The sequence below is a fragment of the Varroa jacobsoni genome, unplaced genomic scaffold (assembly GCF_002532875.2).
Source record: "Varroa jacobsoni isolate VJ856 unplaced genomic scaffold, vjacob_1.0 scaffold_355, whole genome shotgun sequence".
Taxonomy (NCBI): Eukaryota; Metazoa; Arthropoda; class Arachnida; order Mesostigmata; family Varroidae; genus Varroa; species Varroa jacobsoni.
In genome coordinates, this window is record NW_019213257.1 from 56,883 (window position 1) to 79,692 (window position 22,810).

The following is a 22,810-nucleotide window of genomic DNA, read 5'->3' on the forward strand; positions in this document are numbered from 1 at the left end:
CACCGGTTGAATGCAATGCAGATCCTTTATATCGGGGGTATACTGAAGATTCTCCTTTATTTTTGCAGTAGGCAATTATAGACACAACCAGTGTAACATGACAATAATCATAAATAAATGTAGAGTTTTATGGAGTTTGTTCTATTTTAAAAAGCCAAAACGAGGGGTAATACTACTCGATTTGTACAAGATTCATGCTTCACGCAATTTTAAGAAACCCTGCACGCAGCACGCCTGGCCTTAGGCGTAATAGTAAATAGGATACTAACAACTTTATTATCAAAACCTGTACGCGTGCAGCTTCTACTGCGAACATCAACAATTATTTAGATCGGCATTACGCGGACCCGTCCCAATTTCACCGTTAAGATTTTTTGTTTTGTTTGGAAACAAACGAGATTGCCAGGAACTGTTTCGCGTTGTGTTCCAGTGAAATTATAAAGAGAGAAAGAGAGTATTTACCTTTCTGATTTAAATCGCTTACTGGCATTGCAAAAGAATCAATAGAAATTCTTTACAGAGGAGGTTCTTCACTGTGACATGTAAACATGCCCGGTTACTAAGGGTTAAGAATGAGCAGGGTACAGTCGCTAAATCGTACTTCTAACAATCCATGCTAATCTTGCTCATGTATTACATCACACTTTGCGTGACAATACAGACCAATTTCGGCATGTTGCAACAGCAGGAAATGCTAACCGCGCTGCTTAATAAGCATCGTGCGTTCCTACAATTTCGATAACCGACTAAATCTAGAAATCATTCGGAACGAAAAGAAATTCCCTAGATCCCTAGCATTGTTGATTGTACCGCCATACAGAATATATATTTTTTATATGTCCTAGTCGAAAAATGGCCTTAAGGTGAGGGGTGCAAGGGAACCTAGTCGTCTAGTTTGCTGGATAGAGGCAATAAACTACGCGTACAATGCCATACATTCACTTGCCGCCTAGGCAACACTTTAGCAAACATATTGGCCCAACAGGAAACATGAGACTGGCGCTGTCTGCTTCCGTCCTGTTCGCCGCCAGTTGGACTTGACTCGTTTCTCTCTTTCCTGCTGCCTTTATATCCTTACAAAACGCAAGAAGGACTTCAGGATACAGAATCGAGACTAGCTGTTTTTAGCTTGATCGTCGTCTGTAGCACTCTTGTAAACATTCAAGGAATATTATGGCCCTGGAAATATTAAGATAAACGACAGAGCACCCCCCGGCAGGGGGCGTGGTAGCCATATAATATTATAGGTCTTATAGTTGTGCCTATCGTAATTCAGAGAAGATCGGCGCGAACACTGCTATAGACAATATATATCATAGATCTAGCTTTATGCATAAAGCGCTAATTAATAAAAATCCATTATATATGTCAATTTCAATATATGTATATTGAGATTGTTATTATTATATAGGAGTTCGTAAATTGACAAACTCATGTCTACACCAAGGCTCTTCTCGTTGGCAATGCATATCAAATGCTATAATCTATCTCGGTTGTATTAACAAACGCTCACCTGTTTCTCGTCAAAAGGGAGAAGTAATCACAATGCTGCTACATCTTTTATAACGTATCTTATCTGGACACACTGATTCCTTCGACTTAATTTCGTACATTCTTCACTGCTTCGTAGTGTCAGCAGCACTCCCTTCTTTCTTCATTTCTCCCCGAATAATTCCTAAGGCTCAAGTCTTCGCAATGATCTCGACATGGTCGTCGCGTACGTTCAGCCAACGTCTGTATATAAAGGCTGCTACTGGTTAATCGTAGCATAATTTTCGTAGACTGTTTTGCTTGTAATGATTATAAGAGCAATCACATCTATTCGCTTTCGTCAGCGTCATTAACATTAAAAATAAGACTAAAAAAAACGAAGTCAAAACAATATTAGGACAATAAATTCGCAGCCCTTTCGACTGGCTTTATAGGACCACTGTCCGCCCGACGCATCCTTTCCTATTTCTTTCTCTCTGTAGTAAAACTGACAAAAAAACTATTTTTCTTTTTTAAGCCTGGTCTTCTTCGCCTTGTATCGTTCACCATCTGCAAAGTTTCTATTGATTTACTTTTCCTTTCATCCACCGTCAATCCGCTTTTAGCATAGCGATCAGCGGTCGCAGTGGCGATGACGGTTTTAGCGACTGACCGGCTCGACACTGATGACTCCACTAGAGATGACTACAACTTCTCTTTTTCGTGTGGCCCATTACCGACGTCCAGCAGGAAGATAAGCAATTGCTACAATAACCAGTTACACTACACAGATGTACATTATAGTTTTATCTCATCCTGTGTAACCGAATCCTCCTAGTCCACAGACCCAATCGTTGCAGAAACGCTCGTGCATCTCGTAGAACCCGGCTAGTTTCTGGCTCGTTTGCCACCGCATAACCGATGCTGGCCAAACGACATTGACTCGCCAATAAATGAGTCAATCGGCGAAACTTTCGCAACAGCATCACCGATAGATCAGTGATGGGTACCGGCTTAACTATGCCATCTATCCATTAGCTCGCCACGCCTGTGTTTATTGCTCCTGGTGGCTGCTGTTGCCGTTGTTGTTCAGATCTCTTAACCGCTCTGTTCGTACCGCCGTCCCGATTGTATTGGTTAGCCGTCGTTGACACCTGCTCGCAAACAACCTCCCGTCACTGCCAACCCGTCGCCGGATAACACACGTACATACAGCCAAGCGAACTTTGCCATTTGCTGCTCTGAGACGATTACCCATGCGCAGGCGCTCTTGCGGTGGATAATCGACGTCGCATCGGAGCAGCGCTGGTGGCGGCAGTGCAAGCAACCGATAATGTCGTCACAGCACGGACAGACCGACTACCCCGAATCAAATACGCAAGTAAATTAGGAGAGTAAGAGGAGCAGGGTTATTGATAGACGAATAGAAAAGCCCACAGTGACTATTGGCTAAGCAACACTCGATGCTACGAATAAGTCGAGGCAACGACGAAGACAGGAAGAAGTGACAAAAAAAATTCGAGAATCTGCCTTTAACTCAATCTCTTATGTTTTCACGCAAGCAAGCAATGAAGTAAAACGGGGCACATACACAGAAGGCAGACGGTACGAGATGCCCAGGTAAAGGCAATAGAGTTTTGTCTCTCTATTCTCTCTCGAGTTTTGCCATCTAATCGTTTTAGAGGATTGTAGCGCCTCGCAAAAGCGGCCAGAAAGCCATGCTTTCATCGGCTTTCATTCAGCAACATCGGCGCCTCCGATCACACTACGCGTTATGAGCTTATTACGATTTCCAGTAAACACGGTCAAGACGGACTAGAAAGGGTAGAGGATGAACTTCTGTTTACCTACAAATGTCAGTCGATGGAGGTCGAGATTTCAAATGCACACACACACACGTGTACATACACAGTAACCAAAGTAATAATAAAAGCGTTTATAAATAATTTGTTCCGTATGTCTTTTGCATCGATAAGATCGTACATCCATCACAAAACCGCGACACCGCCAAGTAATCTGCACAGCACCAAGCACGCTATCAAAAAGGCTACTAAGCCTTAAACGGTTTGAAAACCCAGCAAAAACCTAATGAGAACCCTGCTTCCGGATGCTGATGATGAAATTGATCTTAGACCGTTTCGACGTTTTGGCGCCAAAGGCAAACCGGTGTACGGGTACAGTCTGCGAAAACCCTCGTAGAGCAGCCACCACAAGCTGAAACGTCACCAGAATGACATCACAAAGTCGTCCCACTAACAGCAGCCATACCATACACGTTTGCTCGGATGCGCACGTGGAGCATGTATATTGCGCCTTGTGCCCTTCAGCCGGCGGCAGGAAACGGAGAAGGGGACTTTCGCTGTGAGTCGACATATCCGCAAAGCAGCGGTGAACGAAACGAGATGTGACAGTAAAATCTGACGCTATGAGTACACAATGAAACCTCGAAGACATCGACGCGGAACAGTGTGACCGATGAAAATGATCGTTAGTTGATCCAACCGTCAGCCAGCTCCTGGTGGATTTTAATGGTCGGTTGAAACCAATGATCTTCCGCGTGGTCCAGCGAAACTGTTGCCACGACCAAAGAGTCGCACACTACTACCACGAGTCAGAACAAGGTCATCCTTCGATTTCGCTTTTCTTCCTTAATTTTTCTCGTGTATCCTTTTGTTGCTGGGAGATGATTTGCGCGTCGGCAAAGCGACCAGGATGTACGGCATAAAGGTGTTTCTGTGTCATTGCAATCTGAAGACGCCGCATGGTTGACGGTCGAATTTGATGAAGCTGTGATTGCCTCAGAACGTCTTTTCGTTTTTCGATTGTGCTTGACGGGAAGAAGAGGCGTGTTGATGGCCGGCACTGATTCGGTCTCCCACTTGTTATCGATTAGTTGACCGATTGCTTAGCGCGATTCACTTCAGCTCAGCGTACCAATGAGAAGTGTTCGTGAGGGGCAACGGTGCGTTTTTCGATAACACAGTTCTACATGTACTTTGTTAAATTTGCGGTATGTATGATCTGTTTACTGATTTCTGAGTGAGCAATTTTGGTAATGATTGGTGCCGATTTCATCTCGGTCAGCCTTGGGCTACTGTGAGAGACAGGTGACATATAAGCAACAGCCTCTTGAAGATTAGTGCCTGTTCGATAAAAAAACGTAATAGATCAAGCAATACAAGATAACATCGCAAGTAGCAGATGCGTTTATATTTCTCTGATGCGTTGAATATATGACTGATGCTCTTAAATGACATTGCACTTAGTCATCCTAATTACTGACTCAGGTGCAACAGCGATCAATAAAATACTTGTTTTTAGTTCCCGGCCTGGTACTGCCCTTACGGGTTACTTCAGAAAAACAGTATTATTAGTCTCGTAGAATATATATTTATATACGAGGCGCTCGTATAAACGGCCGAGCTATTATTATACATTTGACGATCGACAAACCGTCCGTCCAATAGAATCGAGCGAGTGTATGCAATGTTTTATATGTATTTCTTGATTTTTCGGTTAATAACGAGGTATACCGTGACGTTTTCCTTTAAGCCATTCAACCCAGCTGGCAAGCTTCTGTGATCATCACACTGACCTACATACAGACACACATTGTAGAGAAATAAGCCATAAAACAATTTAATAGTCAAGACAAATGGTTGATGCTCATAGAGAAAACAACAATCAGCACAGAATTTTATACCGCTCGTTGAGAATGCCCCATAGCCAACTTATCTAAAAAGTCAAGCAAAGCTGGTGCCAGCCGCATCAGTGGTGGCAACAATAACCGATAATTCTATAATAATCCATTCTCATTGTTACTTCTATCAACACTGGCGCTCGTCGGCACGGGGCCTGCCGTCTAACCGCTTCTATTCTTCTCTACAGAAAATGGAAAATCATCATCCAAACTGGTCTGAACGTGTCCCCGTTTGCCCCTAGCGACTTATTCATCCGTCTGGGCAAAGACGATCTGTTGTCGCCACCGCTGCTGCCGCCACCGCTGCTGCCGCTTTTGTCTATAAAATGGACTCATCTGTCGTTTTTGACATACGTACCGATACATATACATACAGACGCAACATGGCCGTCTACGTACGCACCCATCGTCAGATACGCAGATTCGGTGACACATATCTGGTGGCTAGCTAGGCACAAACAAGTGATGTCATACTACTACTGCAGCAGCGGCATCAACTATCTGCGGACAGCGACTGCCGCCCCGGCCAGACACGATCGGACACAAGAGGGAGGCGATGATGAGGATGGTCGTGGTACAACGAGCAACGGTGCTGGGTTTGTGACACATTGCTGCGCGATACAACGCCAACGGCGACCGCAAACGAAAGACAACGATTGGACAAGCGGCATGGATGAGATGGATGAATGAAGTATGGCTGCGGCGGCAACAGAACCGCCTGTCGATAGAAAACAAACCACTAAGCGAATACGGGAATCGACGGCAAAATGCCACGAACGAACGACAAGAGGGCCGAAATTAACCCGCGACGTTAGTCAAACACCTCACTTCAACGTGTGGTATTACACTGGATCCGCCATAATGGACGATAAGCTAGTCACTAGCAACAAATAGTTGCCAACGGGCGACAGGATGCTGATACACCGCTAACCGACTGGTGCAGTCGTAGAAGGCCTGCTGCTAGCGGTGTAGCAGAATATCCAAATCATAATACTACAGTTGGATGCTACTGAGAATATGCCACGTAATACCGTATGAGTTCTCCAAACTGCTGACCGAGACCGCCGCTTCGGATACGAACAGCTGAAAGAACAAAGGTACTCACATCAGCGCGGAACAACAACGACAGCAACACGCGCTTAAGATGGCACCATCAAGAAACCAGTTCTGGCCATTAAGGAAACCAGCGGCAGTAGCACTGAAATATATAAAAGGTAAAATGCAGTAAATCAAATATCAAATGCAGACGGCCGCCGTTGATGTTCTGCAGGATGGTACTGATTGTGGCAAGAGTCTCTTCAACGCGATCTCGCATTGTTTCCTGTGCCTTCAGACATGTCAGCGAATTCCGACTATTTATGTTATTGTTACCCTTCCAAGTTGTTGGAGTTTGACTGTCGTGTTCCGAAGCGCGTGTCCCACGATCATTTGGCCTTGATAGCACTGGCGTAACAGTAGGGTAAAATAGTTAAGTCAAATAACGGACAGATAATTTTCAAGTTACTCAAGTAGAGCTGTATCATTTTTTAGTCAAGTCTAAACGTTCCAAGTTAGTGTGGACGTCCCTGAGCTTTCGTCTAAAAAAAGGAACTTCGCTACAATCGTCAAGATCACTGTAGTTGCCGTCGTTATGATCGTAATTCTGACATCGTACCATCTTGCCGCCTCGAAATAGTTTACCTAAATAAACAGTTCCGGGAAAAACCCTTCCATATTTTATCGTCATATCAAAACGCAGGCGGTAACTCATTAAACAATTGTATGGAGGTAAGTGATAAGTGACAATACGAAACTAGTTAGAAGTAAGACAAAGACGCAGTGAATACAAACGACGAACACTTCTCCACGAATGAAAAGCAAATGATATTATAACTTCATAGACAGTGCGTAAGTTAATTAGTTATAAGAATCTAATTAATGGATAGCAGTTCGCTGTTGACATTGAACGGCAGGAGAAAAATTACGACGGGTCTTCAACGTACGGCTATGATTAGTTAGAATGAGAAGCCCATCCGACTATTATCAGCATCGAGTAACGCTGTAATCAAATGAATCCTCACAAATCGTTTTAGCACAAATGTCTGTGCCCTTCGCCAACTAATTGACGCTATTGTTATTATCACTTATTGCTATTGTGCGAACGATCGAATCAGCGATGAAACCTCTTAAACAGAAAAACAGAAATGTGTTTCTAAGAAATCAAGCCAGTACTTCGAACTTCGACAAAATGATATTGCAACAAATAGTTGCGAGGAACCGTCTCGCTGACTGTCGACTTCACCAGGCTGTCAAAGTACAGCTAATATTTCTTTCAACGCAAAACCTAATTTGTCGAATTTCTCAACTGAAGAACAAATATATACATAACACACAATACGTACGCACATAATCTGTACTTGAGGTACACGCACCACACGTAACAAAAGCAATAAGGAAAAGGACTGATTACAAAACCATACGATAGCTAATATTTAGCTTACGAATATCTCGTTACTTCTGTAAGCGCACCGCATAGAAGATAGTCGGCACAAAACAGGAAGGCAACGTATTTACCAAGGCGCATAAAAAACGCATCTACCTGTACGAGTAATTCATAGATGCGACGTTGTTACTTAGCTGTGCTTGGTGCATTCACTTCTAATGGCCACAGACTGTGCGAAGTGAGTCGGCAAGACACCTACAGACCCGATGTAGACAGCTGCCTCAACGCCAACTTTAGTGTAATATTACGTTACGTATTGGGCAAGGCAGCGTAAAAACGAAGACAGATAACGAATTTTCCCGACTAATGATCATATGCCCCTGAAAGCAGAACCCATGAAAACGGGAGAGGGAGTACTTTCTGTATCGGAAAATTGCGTGGAAGAACGATCGACGACCACGCCAAGAACAGAAAGTGCGCCATGCGGACAATTAGAGGATGCCCAGCATAATGGGTCACACTGACCCCACTGAAATCAGTAGCCTTAGTTCGCTTTAAGTATTTTGGCATTATATTTCATTCATGATATAAAGTGAATCGCTTGATAACTCATTGTTGTTATTACTGTTACACGAGAGATGCCGGGAGACTGCGAGAAGCTATATACCTCGCACTGTTCATAACTACGACCATGTACACGCAAAGCATGCAGTTGTGAAATTCTTCCGGAAAATATTCCGAATATCTTTCCAGCTTTTTTGCTCGTTGGTTGAAATGAAGCAGGCGCAATAGTATTGCATATAAAATAATCGTTAAACTACATCTACAATGGCCTATATGGGAATAATCTGCATGTATGTGGTATTAAGAGGAAACTTACCATTATTATTAACCTGCTAAGTTGAATGATCGGGTAAGCTTTATAAAGCACGCACCTGACAAAAAGGCTAGCCATACTAAAGTGGAGCGAATTGGCCAACATGCACGTAATTTCGTATATATGCTGAGCCGTCTTGTGCTTAGATCGTCGGGCATATATTACGGTAAAAGAGGAGGATCCATTGGGCAACTTACTAGACGCAATTTCCTTATTGTCTTACCCGTGGTCCATTGCCTGCTGGGTTTTCGAAGTAAAACGATTCTCTCCTCAGAGCCACATCTAAATGCAGCACGGCGACGAATAGGTGTCGAGAAGCACTGCCTTACGCAAACCAATATCGCTAGTTTCGACTAAGTGACAACGTTGATTGTCGCGGATTGACACCGTGGGTCGTCAGCTTACGACTTTAGTGACTATTATTGTTATTGATAAACACTGTGATAAAAAAAAAAAAACGACAATTACTATATGATGAATATCAAGCACTGTCTGTATCTCGTGTATTGTGCGTACATCTGAGTCCATTATCTCTGCTGAGTAGTTTACGAGTAAAGAATCGAAGCATGAACTCACGTGCAAGTGGCTACCAGAAGCAAGAAGACTGGTGGCTATTGAGCAGGCTGTTTTAAGGCAGCGCGTTCAGTAAAAGTGGTAAACTACGCAAGGACGGCGGTAGCTGCATCTATATCGGCCAGCAAAGAAGGACACCAAATTATCGAACATATGTCTAAACGACAAATGTTCGAGTGCTTGAACTTTTTTTGGGTTTTTTTTTCTAGCCCTCGTTCAGGTTTTTCTGCCGAGTCGACTCTTCTTTTAGGTCATCCTTTTCCTTGGCTTCTTACTTTCATCGCTTTCTGCTATTCAAACTGCTTTCTGTTGCAAACCGCCCATACCCATGTTGGGGTCATAGAAGTGAGCCCTTTTTTGCAGGTATTGGCAATAATGATGGCAGCAGCAGCGAGAGCAAAAACAAGCCACGGTGCAACACCATCCGTGCCCGTCTTTATTGTCAGTTTTAGCTGCGTCGGCTGTTCATTCCTATTTTTTACCCTTTTGTTAAGCAAGTGTCTTATTTATGAACACTAGTACGAATTGACAGAAATATTTGCCGATAACAACGACTATGCCAGCTACACCGTCATCGCATCGCATCGCTAGCTGAGTTAATAATCACCAGCGGTAGAACATCGCTTTCAACAATGTGACTATTACAACAGCTTGTTCACAGACGGACTCAGTAACCCACTATTCGTTAACATAGTTGTGCTCACTAGTCTTCATTGTTTACCCCAGCAAAAAAAAGAAGAGACGAAAATTGACACACACTTTCCCTTTATCTTTCCTAGCCTCGTTATATGCCAGTTCCCTTCTCCTCCCTCACCCCCTTCCCTGAAAAAGCAGACAATTTCAAAATGTAACGCCAAAATTCAAAGACCAAGTTGTACGGGAGGGGGATAGGGGAAATGGCGTGAATATTAGTACTATCCCCATTATGATTACTGCTTGCCCCGTGAATCTGTCGGCTCTGTCCCGTTTTGCTTTACCTCACCGATATAACGGCCACCACAAGCACAGATCCCACTTTGATTAGTTTCCATTGCCACAGAGCACATATCCGAAAAAGATTTACTCATTGCCGCCGCCAACATCAGCGCCACTGTCTTCGCTATTACTTATAGTTGGAGACTCCGTGAAAAAGTTCGTTTTCTGTGTTTATTTCATAGGTTTGTTTTTCCTTTGAGTGCCTTTGGTCTATTTGTCCGACGCAGGCAAATCGCGGATTCGAGGCGACTCGAAACCCATTGATACAGGGAACCCTTATTTATGCGTGTCGCCGCACCACCGGCGCAGCTGCGCGCAGTTTGACATCGACGAAGAAGTTGTAATCGTCGTAGTTTTTACGTGGAAGAAGCTTAGAATGGTTTGCGTTTGGCTTGCTGCGATATATATATATATATATATACGACGTCACAGTTGTAAAACACCTTTTGTAAGTCGTTGCTGTTGACGCCGACGAGGCCGTTGCCGCTAGTTCAGGCAGCGTTCGCTTGTCGACTATGGCGAATACAAACGATCGAATAAAAATCGCATGAATATTATCATTCATCATTTACAGTTGTAGGGGTGGTTTGCCGTGCCGGTGGACCTATCGGTAGTTACGTTTTAACACAACAGAGAATTATCAAGCGAACGTCCAGCGGCGAATGGAGGCGGGAGCCTGTGCTAAGGAAGCAGATGGGTATATACAGGGAAAATAAGTTATAAGGTAAGCGAAAAAAGTTAGTCGGCTATTAGTTACTGAAAAGTTTAACTATATTACAGAAACGACGACAACTATACGAACGCTATACGAAGCCGCCATGTTAACCACTTTTTCTCTCCATTATCTTTTTATACGATTACGAGCTACGTGTTATTTTAGCCATCTTCAAGTAATATGCAGCCGGTGGCCGATCCCGACAGAAATTGTTGGTTATGAGTAACGTCGATCTGGCTTACTCCTCGCTCAAGAAGAACTATGTATTATGCATATAATCAATATGGTAAGAAACAGCTTTCCAAAGATACCGTTAATATGCTAGTATTGACAAAGCGTCGACTACGAAGCAGCACCTCCTAACAGATGACAAGGTAAGGCAACACTTATGAATTGAGATGCCCCCCGTCACGAAGATCTGCCGCGAAAAATTCAAACCTCTGAAAGCACTGGACGAGAAGGTAAAAGAGGGGTGAGAAGTAAAAAGAAAAAGGTACTGCGCGAACCAAAACAAGATTATGACTACTAAAAGAAAAAAAGCATATACTTGTTACCATTGAAAAGGCAGATATTCTCCACCCGCAGAAATTTCTACCTGCTACCTATAGCTCGCTATCACTGGTCGACAATGACTGACGTTCTCTTCGAAAGAATATGTAGTGGTAACCGCTGTCAAGACTGGTGCCGGAGCGGTCAGTATGATTATGTGAGAATCGAAAAGCGACCGCAGAAAGACGACGATGTGGTTCCAGCAATTTTTCTACTGAGGAAGCAGAACTTTTCGAGCAGCCACACGCTAGAATGGCTATTCCGTCACGACCTGGACGATACAATTTACACTGTGTATGAAAATACGGTTCGAGGCAACTACCGGACGACGAATAAACACAAAGTATATGTCCGCTAATGCTGGTATTGTTATTACTATGCGGTTGACAGCATGTAGAGCCGCATGTGCCATTAGCGTCATTAGACCAATAACAAAAAGTATTCGCAGGAAATATACCAGATTGCAATTACAATACTAACTACAATCACGTTATTACATAGAATATATACGTAATTGACAAAAGTAAAAGCACGGATGGATGCTTCGCTAATAGCGAAGCATACTGTATGGATACCACGTAAAATGCACGTTTTATACAATGACATTGGTAAGAGTAAAAGTACGACACGGAGCAGAGGATTTCATGGCACATTATTGTTTATTCTTTTCTTTATTTTGCCTAGCATTCAAATGCTCGGGGCGGCATTGACGAGGTAACCAATCAGTAGCTCTTACACTCCATATACACTCGGTAAACTGGTCAATCAGACATCACTGCAATCAGTATGTTCCACCATGGTCACTATTAGATCGTACAGGCAGCGTACCCGGTATGGACAATTTATATTTACCCTTCACAAGGTTGCAAGTTACGTTAGCTCTGTATGTCAGGCATGCTGAACATCCGAGTTACTAATGTATGCATATCCATGTTTCTTAATCCCCCCGTCCTTGATCGTACTCAACACACATTTCGACTTTGGACTGTGTAGAAATCACAGCCTCTTGAATATTGTTGTTTTTCAAGCTTCTGCTGTGTAGATCATGCCGACAGCGCACCAAAGTAAACTTCTAGGAGTGCGTCATTTAGACCGGCCGAAGCTGCTTAATGCGTCGTCGTATTGCACTAACTAGCTAAGCCGCGCGTAGAAGACGTATGTTTGCGGTATAACGACTATACTAGGCAACTTCTATTCAAGTTAGACGTTGACTCGTTCAATGTAACAAGGTGTTCAAAGAGGCCGATGCCGCTGTCGCCGCCGCCGCCGCCGCTGCTGCTATGGTGATGGCCGTAACATGACTCGAAGTTTTGATGATTCGGTGGGTGCTTACCGACTATGGATCAGATGAATAACTCGTGGCCAACTAAGACCTGGCAGACTCGAAACCTTGCCTTACGTATCCTCTACAGTCGAGCTGAATTACGTTGAGTGTGTTGTGATAGTGGAGGAAGAGGGTCACACTGTGGAAATCATCTTTCAAGGCTACTATATATGGCTAATAACATGATTAGGTACAAAACGACCCTCTCAAAATTGTTATATAATTTGTATTATCGTGTAGACGTAACTCAAAGAGAAATATTTCTTTTTAATTTAAGACGGAAATTTTTTTTAAATAGCTTAAAGGTATAATGCCTTGTATACGTCCATTATAATTGTATTACATGGCTGTGCAAATTTGTTCTGCTTCGTAGGCCATCGGATATATGTCACAACATGGTTCCAATGAATAGTAGCACAAGCTACTATCGCGAATTATGCAAACATAACAAACGAATGCCCTAGAAATTGGTCTATGTCCCAGCGAAATTGATTATATTTCTGAGCCTATGGATCTTTCCAGGAACAACTTACGGTCACTGCAACCATAGTGCATAGACATCAAGATGAAAACTGGACAACACCTTTGAATAATTCAAACAATAATAATAAGTACACCTTCAGATGTGCACACGTAAACGGGCCTGCTCTAAATACTGTGGTTCCAGATGGTCAGACATAACGATGTTGCTTAAAATGTAGAAAAGGCGCGCTAGCCGGAAATCATTTGCTTTGGTAGAAGTTGTGTGAAGGTTGAAAGCAAATCCCGGTGGCCGGCTTAGCGATAAAGTCTCTGCGGTAGTCTTCGAGACGTTTCCAGCGGCCACTATGAATGCGGCAGTCGCCGAACATTGTAAAAGGTGCAAGTGGCAACGATGATAAGAGAAAAAAGTTTACAAGTAAACTTCAGCTAGAGGAACAGCTTTCAGAAGTTACTTTTACGGAAGTTATTTAGAATTTCTTTCCGTTTATGAAAGCATCCTAATTTATAAAATCTAACTTCGTAACCCGTGGTTAAGCGTTGCGTCTCCAGTCAGTGTGAGCTGGATGTAGATCGTTATTAGATTCTAGAATCACTGCAAATCCTTAATCAATATTAATTAGTGAACGAATTTTAGTAGGTTGTAACTGTTTGGCGTAGGATGTAAATGTATTACACTTCACCCTGTGGTACGTTGTACTGACACTTTGTGAAAATGACTCTAGAAATCTAGATAAGCGATTGCTTACGAGTTAAAGAATCGCCAACAAACAGTAAATCAGACTTTGTATCCAATAGACGCTATAGCTTTATACAAACGACAGATTCATTCGAAATTAATTCATATATTTTCTATGTATTGAGATCTTCTTGAAACAAGCATATTCCAAGTACCAAATGAGTTTGGTTGTGGACAATTTTACATTTGAGTCTTCATTTAAACAACTCGGGAATTCGCTGAAGTGCAGTATAGCTTCAACGCATCCAGGCTTCATTTAAGCAGTTAAACTTGACGTCTACAGCCCTCAGATAACTAACGCGATTTTCACAACTGACAACCTCACTATTCAAAAATAACGTCCCCTCTAGTTGACAGCACCCCGAGTAACCGGCGATTCATAGCTCGGCTTATCATTTCAAGATCAGTAAAATGTAAGTGTTATTTGGTATATAGCTATACACTAATTACTACCCTTTACACTAAGAATTAAATATGCTTCAAATAGTGATGCTTCGTGAGTGTAGCAACAAAGCGAAGACTAATTTGGGCCATCCGGTTGTCATGCACACATTTGCAGGTAACCCTTAATCGTTGCTAAGCAGAACAAAAAAAATACGGTTTCAGCTGTTTTCAATGAACTTGAATACAAAAACACACTGAAAATCAAGTTCACCAGTAAAACGTCAACCGCTGAGGTATCAACGAATAAACGTAAGCCTCTCTTTAGATTCTAGGTTCTCGACTTCGGGCAATTATGAAACGCCTGCTTCAAAGACAGCTTTAGTTAAGTAAAACTTCTGTATTCAAGATGTTATCAGGCTTGCACTGAGAGATCGTGCACTGATATAATCAGATACTTAAATCCATGATTAATTTCATTCTTGACGACATTTATAGAACAGAGCAGTAGACTAGAGCGGATGATCCTGCTGATAACGGTGAATGATAGAACACTTAATTCGCCGTGTCTTTATAGCTCAGTTTTAAAAAACACCAAACGAATGTAAAAAAGTGGCGGTATAACAAAGACTGCCTTCGCCTTGCTGCGTGCAGCCTTTGAGCAGGCACTTTTTTTTTAGAACAAAAACGGCTTCGCGATTTTGTCATGCTGTCGTGCCCCGCCACTAGAAGAAATGTTATGCCGAACATTAGCTAGTGTCTCGTTTTAATACAAATCGTTTTAGAGAAATTACTACTTTTTGATGCAGATACGCTTCCTTTTATACAGGGTATAATTTCGATAGTTGTTTCTCAATAAAAATTGTTTGAACAAATTTTGAACGTATATATATATATATATATACTGCAATTCGTTGTATTCAGTTGTGTTTTTTTCTTTATCAGATTAACTCTATTTGTGTAAGCCCTTTAATTTGATAGAACTTCATCAGTGTCATTTTGATCATCCTCACGCCGAAAAAATGTATGACCGCAAAATGAAATACATCTTTTGCCAGAAAACGTATTCGCTTCCGTGAGACGTTGCCCCGTCCCAATAAAATAGATGAAGTTCCGATCTGATTTAGTTAATACAGCTTTGTTGATAGAGTAGCAGCTAAAAAATATTGCGACGCCATCACATGGTAATTTCGATCCACAACTTCTGTTCGAATACCAACTTACCACCTACTGAAATTTAAATTTCCGGACAAATTCAACCCCGTTCGTTATTCAGATCAACTCCTAGTTTCTGCCTTTCTGCACACACCGGCATCAGAGGCCGAATTTAGCTTAGGCAGCACTTGCCGCCATAATCCATTGAAACAACGAGCATCAAGACGTTCTATCTTATGCGAGCCAGGTGTTTAACCCAATTGCATACACATAAATATATATAATTCTCGAACTCACCTTATTTTATGTAGTCAAAATGTAAACGGCTCGCACATTCCAGTGAGATGTTTCAGAGTATTTCCCCGGTACTCTTTACCTGTTTTCGATGGTGTATGTCTCGCGTAACACAATAATCCGAGCCAAACTAAGGTAAACAGCACCATAAAAAAAAGAGCAAGCATACAAGCCCAAAATCAACAAACTTCTGACTAACTTTACTTTTTACTTAAGACGAACGAATCCCTCTCCGTCCTCGCACCAGCAAGAATACACTTCTTCAGCGTATTGGCCACACTTCCCCCAATTCGACGTGCAACTTTTTTTTTTTCTCAACGGGACAGACAAACAAACACACACCCCACACAGCTGAGGATAGCGCTTTCTTCACACCTGCGCTACCTTATCCGCCGTCCAGCTCGATATCCGGATCTTACACATACACCAACTTGTGGATCACACAAAATTTTTTGTCGCTGTCTCCGCCAGCCAGTAGATGCTGGAGCAACAAAACAACACGAGCTGCCACAGTTGTGGCAGCCGTTACGACCACTTTTGTCTTTAGGTTCTGCCTGTTCTTGCTGTCTAACTCTTCATGAACCGAGTAATACTCTGGTTTTGTCTCGTCCACTCAGCAGCACTTCTCTGACTCGCTATCTGCGGCGCTACACGGCGACGTACTATTTCCAGCACGCAGCAGTACCCGCCGCTGTCGATCTGTCAGCCGCTGATTGCTCTGAACGACTGATGCCCGCTCCACCATCGGCCATCATCGGTTCGTCCCTTTGCTGCTTCTGCTCAGAAAGCAAGCTAACATCTGATTGACAGCGGCTTGTTTGAGGGCTAGGGGCTAGATACGGCCTCGCTAGCACCGTGGATGAGCGGAATAAGGTTTTAGCAAAATTTGCTCATATAAAAATAATATAGTTGACGGAATTTGGATGTTTAAATAGAAAGAAGCTGAATGTCCCGTTCAATATATAGACTCATATAGGCAGAGACCTCAGACGGGGTGAGGTGTGTATGTGAGAGGTGTTCTGCTATGGCCTATGTGGGCTTTGTGGTTGAGCCTTCGTATCGTCAGATCTATTCGTAGGTTGGTACGCAAGTGAATGAGCAGGGTATGAGAAAGGAACACCTACCATAAGAGATTTGTTGTTAAAATGTTATTAGCTGTTTATCATTGCGAGCTATTAATGCTATTGGCGAGATTAAATACGTGCAGTTATTATGCAGAGACCACGTTAATTATACGACCCTCATTTCATTTGGCTTAAACTTTTTTTCGCACTTTTCGGCGTAACGTCGCGTTGATAGAAGCCCATCCACTTACTTCATTTAGCTCAACTCACATGTGGCATCTAGCTGTGTGGAACGTTTCTCTCAATGGTCTTGCCTCAGCTGGTCTTGCCATTGCAACTGTCTGGGGTTTCCCTTCCCCTCGAACAACACGAAGAAGGCGACGGATAAAGTAGCGGCTGGACCGCTAAAGGAGCAATCGCTCGTGCTAGAGTTTCTAGGTGCGTTAACAAGCATTTCTGCTCCACCGAAGTTGACGCTCCTCGACATAATTTTTTTTCGTCCTTCTTAATGGTTGTTCCGGCAAAAAGCAAGCAGATACATGCCAGTGCCGAATTTGGTGTTATCTTTTAAAACGGTTACGACAAAAGCCAGCCGCGGTCTCTCAGTGAAACAGACTCATAGCCAAGGGCTCAAAGCCCGGCCCTCGAGGTAGGTAGCCAACTCACTACTGTGTGTTGTCGTTGAGCTTCTGTTTATACACGAGCCGCCTCTCTCTATGTGAGGGGTTGCAGTAGTAGCCTGATAGATTTGTACTGCCGACTGCCGAGTGGTGGAGTCTGAGTGGAGTGGGCCGGCTTATAGCGGTTGGCTTCGAAACGACACGTCGACTTAGCGTTGTTGACAGAGTCGGGGATAATAATGATGGACTTCGACGGGTCGATGAACAACGATTACAAATAGTATCTACTCGGAAAATACTAACTCGCATTTGTGTCGTCTTCTAGTATCCGAAATGTGTGATCTCTGCTTAATCCAGGCAATAAGTGCGGTAAAAACATTTCGAAAATAAATTTAACACCTATTATTAGAGGCCGTCAACCGTCAGCTGGAGAAGGTAGGACAATCATTCAAAGTTAGGCGTACAAACGAGTCAGTGAACTCACTACATATAAACTATAGTGCATATAAAATGAAGCTATTTTATATCGGCGGATCTGTACATGCTTCGCAATACACAAAAATAAAACAAATTCTCGCTTAGTGTGAACAAGAGTATGAGATTTCTGCGAGTTCAGCTTGTTGGGAACAGTTAAATTGGTGACAGAGGTGGGCTAAGGGGCTGGGGGTGTTAAGGTACCCTCATGGTAGACGCTTCAAGTTACGCTGCACGACGTATGGCCAACCTGCAACGTTTTTGTTTATAGACACGAAGAAAACAAATGGCTTCTTTTAAGTGGATTGTAAATGCCATTCAATTTCACGCATTCATAATATGCACTAAAAGTCCCTCTTTACCAGTGTTATTTTCATTTCTAAAACGATCGTTCTTATTACATTTTTCGCTACAGGTTCGCGCTATTCGGTCATGAAGTACTGGCATTATCCAAAAAGTGTGATTGGCTTACAAAACAACGGGAGGTTCTTTATAGAATATTTTCACTTGTAGTCGATCAATAACGCGTTTGAACTTCGCATAAATTTTGGTACATGCCGTACGGTGTATCAGTATGGCAAAATACAATAATTTACAAGTTTTATTTACAAATTTGCAAGTCTTCCTTAGTGTGTACCGAAGTAGATTAAAGCGGGAAATTTTCGCGTCGTCCTTAGCGTTACTTGTTGAATAGACATCTGCTTTGGTCACGACTGCGAGTTATTTGATTGATTGATTTTTATTGTTCCAGCTATACTTAGCCTATTTTCTTTTCGTTCGCAAAAGGTGACACTTCGATTTGGCTTCCTTCTCAGCTACTACAACATGAAAAAGTTGAAAGGGGTAGTTGATTTACAATGTAACGTCAAATGCCTCATACGCCTGTCAATAATACGCCTTTTCAGTTTGTCTTTAAAACGCTTATAGGCTACGGTCAGGCTAGCTGAGAGGCCAGAATAATACTCAGGAAGTCAATCGAAGGCTTATTTTACGGAGCGAGTCTGATTAGGTGGCCGATATTACATACTGGTGATATGGCACAGGTTTCGTGGGGTGAAATGTCTTGAAAAGTTTAATATTGTTAACGGTTAAGTTGGACAGTATTTACATATGAAAAACTGCTTCGACAGCACGGGAATTTTCAGAGTATTGGTTATCGCCTTTAAATTTAAATTTCGATTTAAATTAAATGTTTTCTCGTAGTTCATATATGGTTGGTTTTGATGATCCTATTCGAGGCGCTTATTTAGAGCTTTCACTTGTACAGCTCCGGATTTTACTGGTTATTGATTTTCATAAATGCTATTTTGATCAGCATTCACCATTGTCATAAGCTATTCAGTACTACTCATGTTCCTGTCCTTACATTGCCGAAAAATGAATTTATAGATTAGTAATACCACACATACTTAATAATACCCCACAATAATGAAAGCCACCATCCTTATACTTGGTGTTTTATATATAATAATTATAAGGATCTTAATTCTTACTCTCAAAATGCTTCATAGAACACCTATAGAATGTTTCAACAACGTAAGTGTAAATATTCGTGCGGTGCGTCTCATGTTTAACCCGCGAACAGGTTTGTGTAGTAGATAGCATGTATTTGTGTAACTGACGCTGGTAGTAGTCTAGTATTTAGCTAGGCTTCTAGTGTAAAGTCTGTTTCGGTAAGCGTGTTCATTTTATGACTTGCAAGGTCCTATCATGCCAATAATGAATACAGAAATCGCACACTGGACGCTCATCCGTCTTTGTTTGCTTGTTTCATGTTTCGGGATTTCAGGTGGCACCAACAGCCGCCGCCAAGTAATTCCCCTTGGAACATCCCTTGTCTCGTTTTGCTCTGTCGTACGAAGGCGCCAAGATGCGGTTGATCCTTCTCGCGCTAGCGTGGGTCCTCTTAGCTTCTGAAGTGTTAGCAGGGCGGGACTTTTATAAGATTCTCGGCGTGTCAAGGAACGCAAATGTGAATCAGATCAAGAAAGCGTACCGGAAACTCGCCAAAGAGTTGCATCCGGACAAGAATAAGAACGATCCCAACGCTCAGGACAAGTTTCAGGATTTGGGCGCTGCGTACGAAGTGCTCGTCGATGCCGATAAACGAAAACAGTACGACCGCTATGGGGAAGAGGGTACGTAGAATTTAGGAAAGAAATCATGCAGCTTTTGGGGACTGTTATAACTTCTTGATTATAAGCGTGTTGAAAATAATCAAAACCCAATAGCTTCGTTCAAGAGTGGTGTCACGCCTTTTGAGAATTTACAACGCACGTATGCCCTATAAAGGTTTTTCTCATTCTACCACTTTCGTCACGTCGGCGATGTTATTCAACATCGACGTTATTTTTTGAAATAGTAATGATAATTGAGATCGTATAGTTGACGTACATATACATAGATATGAGCTTTATTCACCTCTGTTATGTAGACGTTGCGACCGCACAAAGATAAGGGTATGAAAACAGGCTACACTAGCGACACAAATCTGTGAATCTTGAATATAAAGTCTAATAATAATAAAAATAATATAGAACAACATAAACCTCGTCGAGGATTACCTGTAAAGTTCTCAGCAAAAGAACTAATTCAACTTAGCAACCTAACAATCAATTATCATCGTTTATATGGACTGACCTGTATTCTATTAAACGCGACAGGTCTCAAAGATGTCGGCCGGGGAGGTGGAGATCCATTTGCATCATTTTTTGGTGACTTCGGTTTTGGATTTGGCGGTGATGAACGAGGACAACGGGAAACTCCAAAAGGAAGTGACGTTGTTATGGACCTCCTTGTAACACTGGAGGAGCTTTATAACGGTATGTAAACCAGTGGATATGTAAGCTTGTATTAATGCTAACAGAAATAAACACTCTTACTCGCTATTCTAAGAAGAAATATCTAGAAATGAAGAATAAATAAGAAACAATTGTTAACTTAAGCACGCTCTTTCCCTAGTCTGTTTCTAACGTGCTTTCTTGCTATCAATTTAGTCGTATAATTGTATTTTTGTATTGATGGGCATTACGTTATTCTATCGCATACTAGAAAATCATCGGCACATACCAAACGTATGTATTTATTTGGGCCCATAAGGTCCATAAGCTCCTCATGGGGCTCAAGTTCAACACCATTTTGAAATGACCAACAATACGCCACTGCTACAAGAACTTTTTTCATTACCGTCTGATTATTAGGAAACTTCGTGGAAGTGGTCCGAAAGAAGCCTGTATACAAGCAGAGTTCAGGAACGCGGAAATGTAACTGTCGAATGGAGATGGTCACTAGATCACTTGGCCCTGGAAGGTAAACTATCTACATTGTTAATCTGCGTGCATACTGTAGACACGTATATAAGTATGACAGAAAAGGATTAGTCTCCATTTCGGCGTTGTTGAAAAAAACGATAGTTTAGCGTAAAGGATGTCGTTTTTTTATTTGCTTGTCACTATTATTATTATATATTATCCTTACATGCGCTTCTCAAACACAAGATACATACGAAAAAGGTCATAGTGCATGCATGCTATATAGGTTATGTTACGACTAGACCGTACTACAGTGTTCACCTAATAATTTACAATGAAGAAGATCGAAACTTACGTCTTTGCTGTACGTGCCCACAGGTTCCAGATGCTACAGCAGCAGGTTTGCGAAGAATGTCCGAATCTCAGTTTGACAACGGAAGAGCGTGTGCTGGAAGTAGAGATCGAAGTTGGTATGAAGGATGGCCAAGAGCAGGTGTTCACAGCTGAGGGAGAGCCTCATATTGATGGAGATCCGGGCGACCTCAAAATGCGTATTCGCACCGTACCACATCCTGTCTTCCAACGCAAAGTGAGATCATGATCGGATGAATGATTTCTTTGAAAATTTATTGAAATGGAATTAGAAAATTTCAAGTTTTGCTTTTTGAAATCGAGAAACAAACGATGATTTACGTTGCTGTTTATAGAAAGCTACTTAAAAATATCAAAATTAAAACGGGTTTGTACGTGCTCGTTTAAGGCGAAAATTGCTACTGTTAGCTAACAGATTGTTTATTAATGCAGCTATGTAAAGATCAAAGGTTGTACCCGAATAGCCTAAGCAGAAAATTGTAGGTTTGTCCCTCCATGTCCATATACATGACTTGTCACTAAGTCAAGATGCAATATTTTTATCATCTTTATGTTTATAGGGTGATGACCTATACACGAACGTGACAGTATCACTAATGGACGCGCTGGTCGGCTTTGAAACCGAGATCACACATCTGGATGGACATAAAGTGAAGATCGTTCGTGACGGAGTCACGTGGCCAGGCGCTAGGATGCGTAAACTCAATGAGGGCATGCCAAATTATTTGGATAACTTAAAGAAAGGAGTACTCTACGTGACCTTTGATGTAGCATTCCCGAAGGGACCGTTTGATGACGACCAGAAAGAAGGTAGGTTGATTTTGTTGCAATAGGCCTTCGATCTTATCAAGGCCGCTGCCGCCGCCGCGCTTTCTAACCCAAAACACTGAAATTCTAAATATCAACTCAACATCTAAGGGATGATACGTCTTTGGCTAGGTCCAACATTTTCCCGTCTACCTATCTAAGAACTGACGTTAGTACACGATGAACGCTCGATTTACATTACCTTTAAAAGGATGCTGCACGGTGCTCATAAACTTCACCTCGCCCATTTTTGTCTTAATTTTCAGCTCTTAGAAAATTATTGGAGCAAGCTCACACTCAACCTAAGGTCTACAACGGGATTGGATACTAGGTCATCTTTATCATGAAGCCATACGAGGTCGAGAGGTCTTAATGGTTATCCGCAGTTCCTTTCCTTGTCTCAAGCTTGCAGTTTCTACGGATGGACAACGTGACCGACATAGTGAAATTTAAATGAATGGCAATGTAGAAACGCACGCGGTAACTTTAAGTCGCTCGATCCTCCGCCTTTTTCTAGGCTCGTCTCAGCCTAGCGTCGGTCTTGGCCCCCGCTGTACATACGATATAT

At 42.3% G+C, this 22,810-nt stretch overlaps 2 protein-coding genes across 6 annotated transcripts in view; one reads left to right on the plus strand and one right to left on the minus strand.

Moving 5' to 3' along the window:
* The window catches only part of LOC111259644 (uncharacterized), a 72,490-nt gene extending 55,819 nt beyond the window's left edge, over positions 1–16,671 (minus strand). For 2 of the 4 annotated variants that reach the window (XR_015310684.1, XR_015310685.1), the window contains exon 1: positions 15,658–16,671. The gene's annotated coding sequence lies outside the window, so the exon portion shown is untranslated. The remainder of the gene's footprint in view (positions 1–15,657) is intronic. The other 2 variants (XM_022831812.2, XM_022831810.2) reach the window with 1 other exon arrangement.
* A 416-nt stretch (positions 16,672–17,087) lies between these two features.
* On the plus strand, positions 17,088–22,804 carry shv (DnaJ heat shock protein family member shriveled). Of its 2 annotated transcripts, none has more exons than XM_022831821.2 (7): positions 17,088–17,367; positions 19,602–19,950; positions 20,476–20,634; positions 21,013–21,121; positions 21,442–21,652; positions 21,996–22,245; positions 22,509–22,804. In XM_022831821.2, exons 2-7 carry the CDS (start codon positions 19,683–19,685, stop codon positions 22,571–22,573), a joined length of 1,062 nt encoding a protein of 353 aa, XP_022687556.1. In that variant the 5' UTR covers positions 17,088–17,367; positions 19,602–19,682; the 3' UTR covers positions 22,574–22,804. The 2 variants fall into 2 exon arrangements, with proteins under 2 accessions (XP_022687556.1, XP_022687557.1); XM_022831822.2 differs by lacking the exon at positions 17,088–17,367 and adding an exon at positions 17,544–17,773.
* Positions 22,805–22,810: the final 6 nt, after the last annotated feature.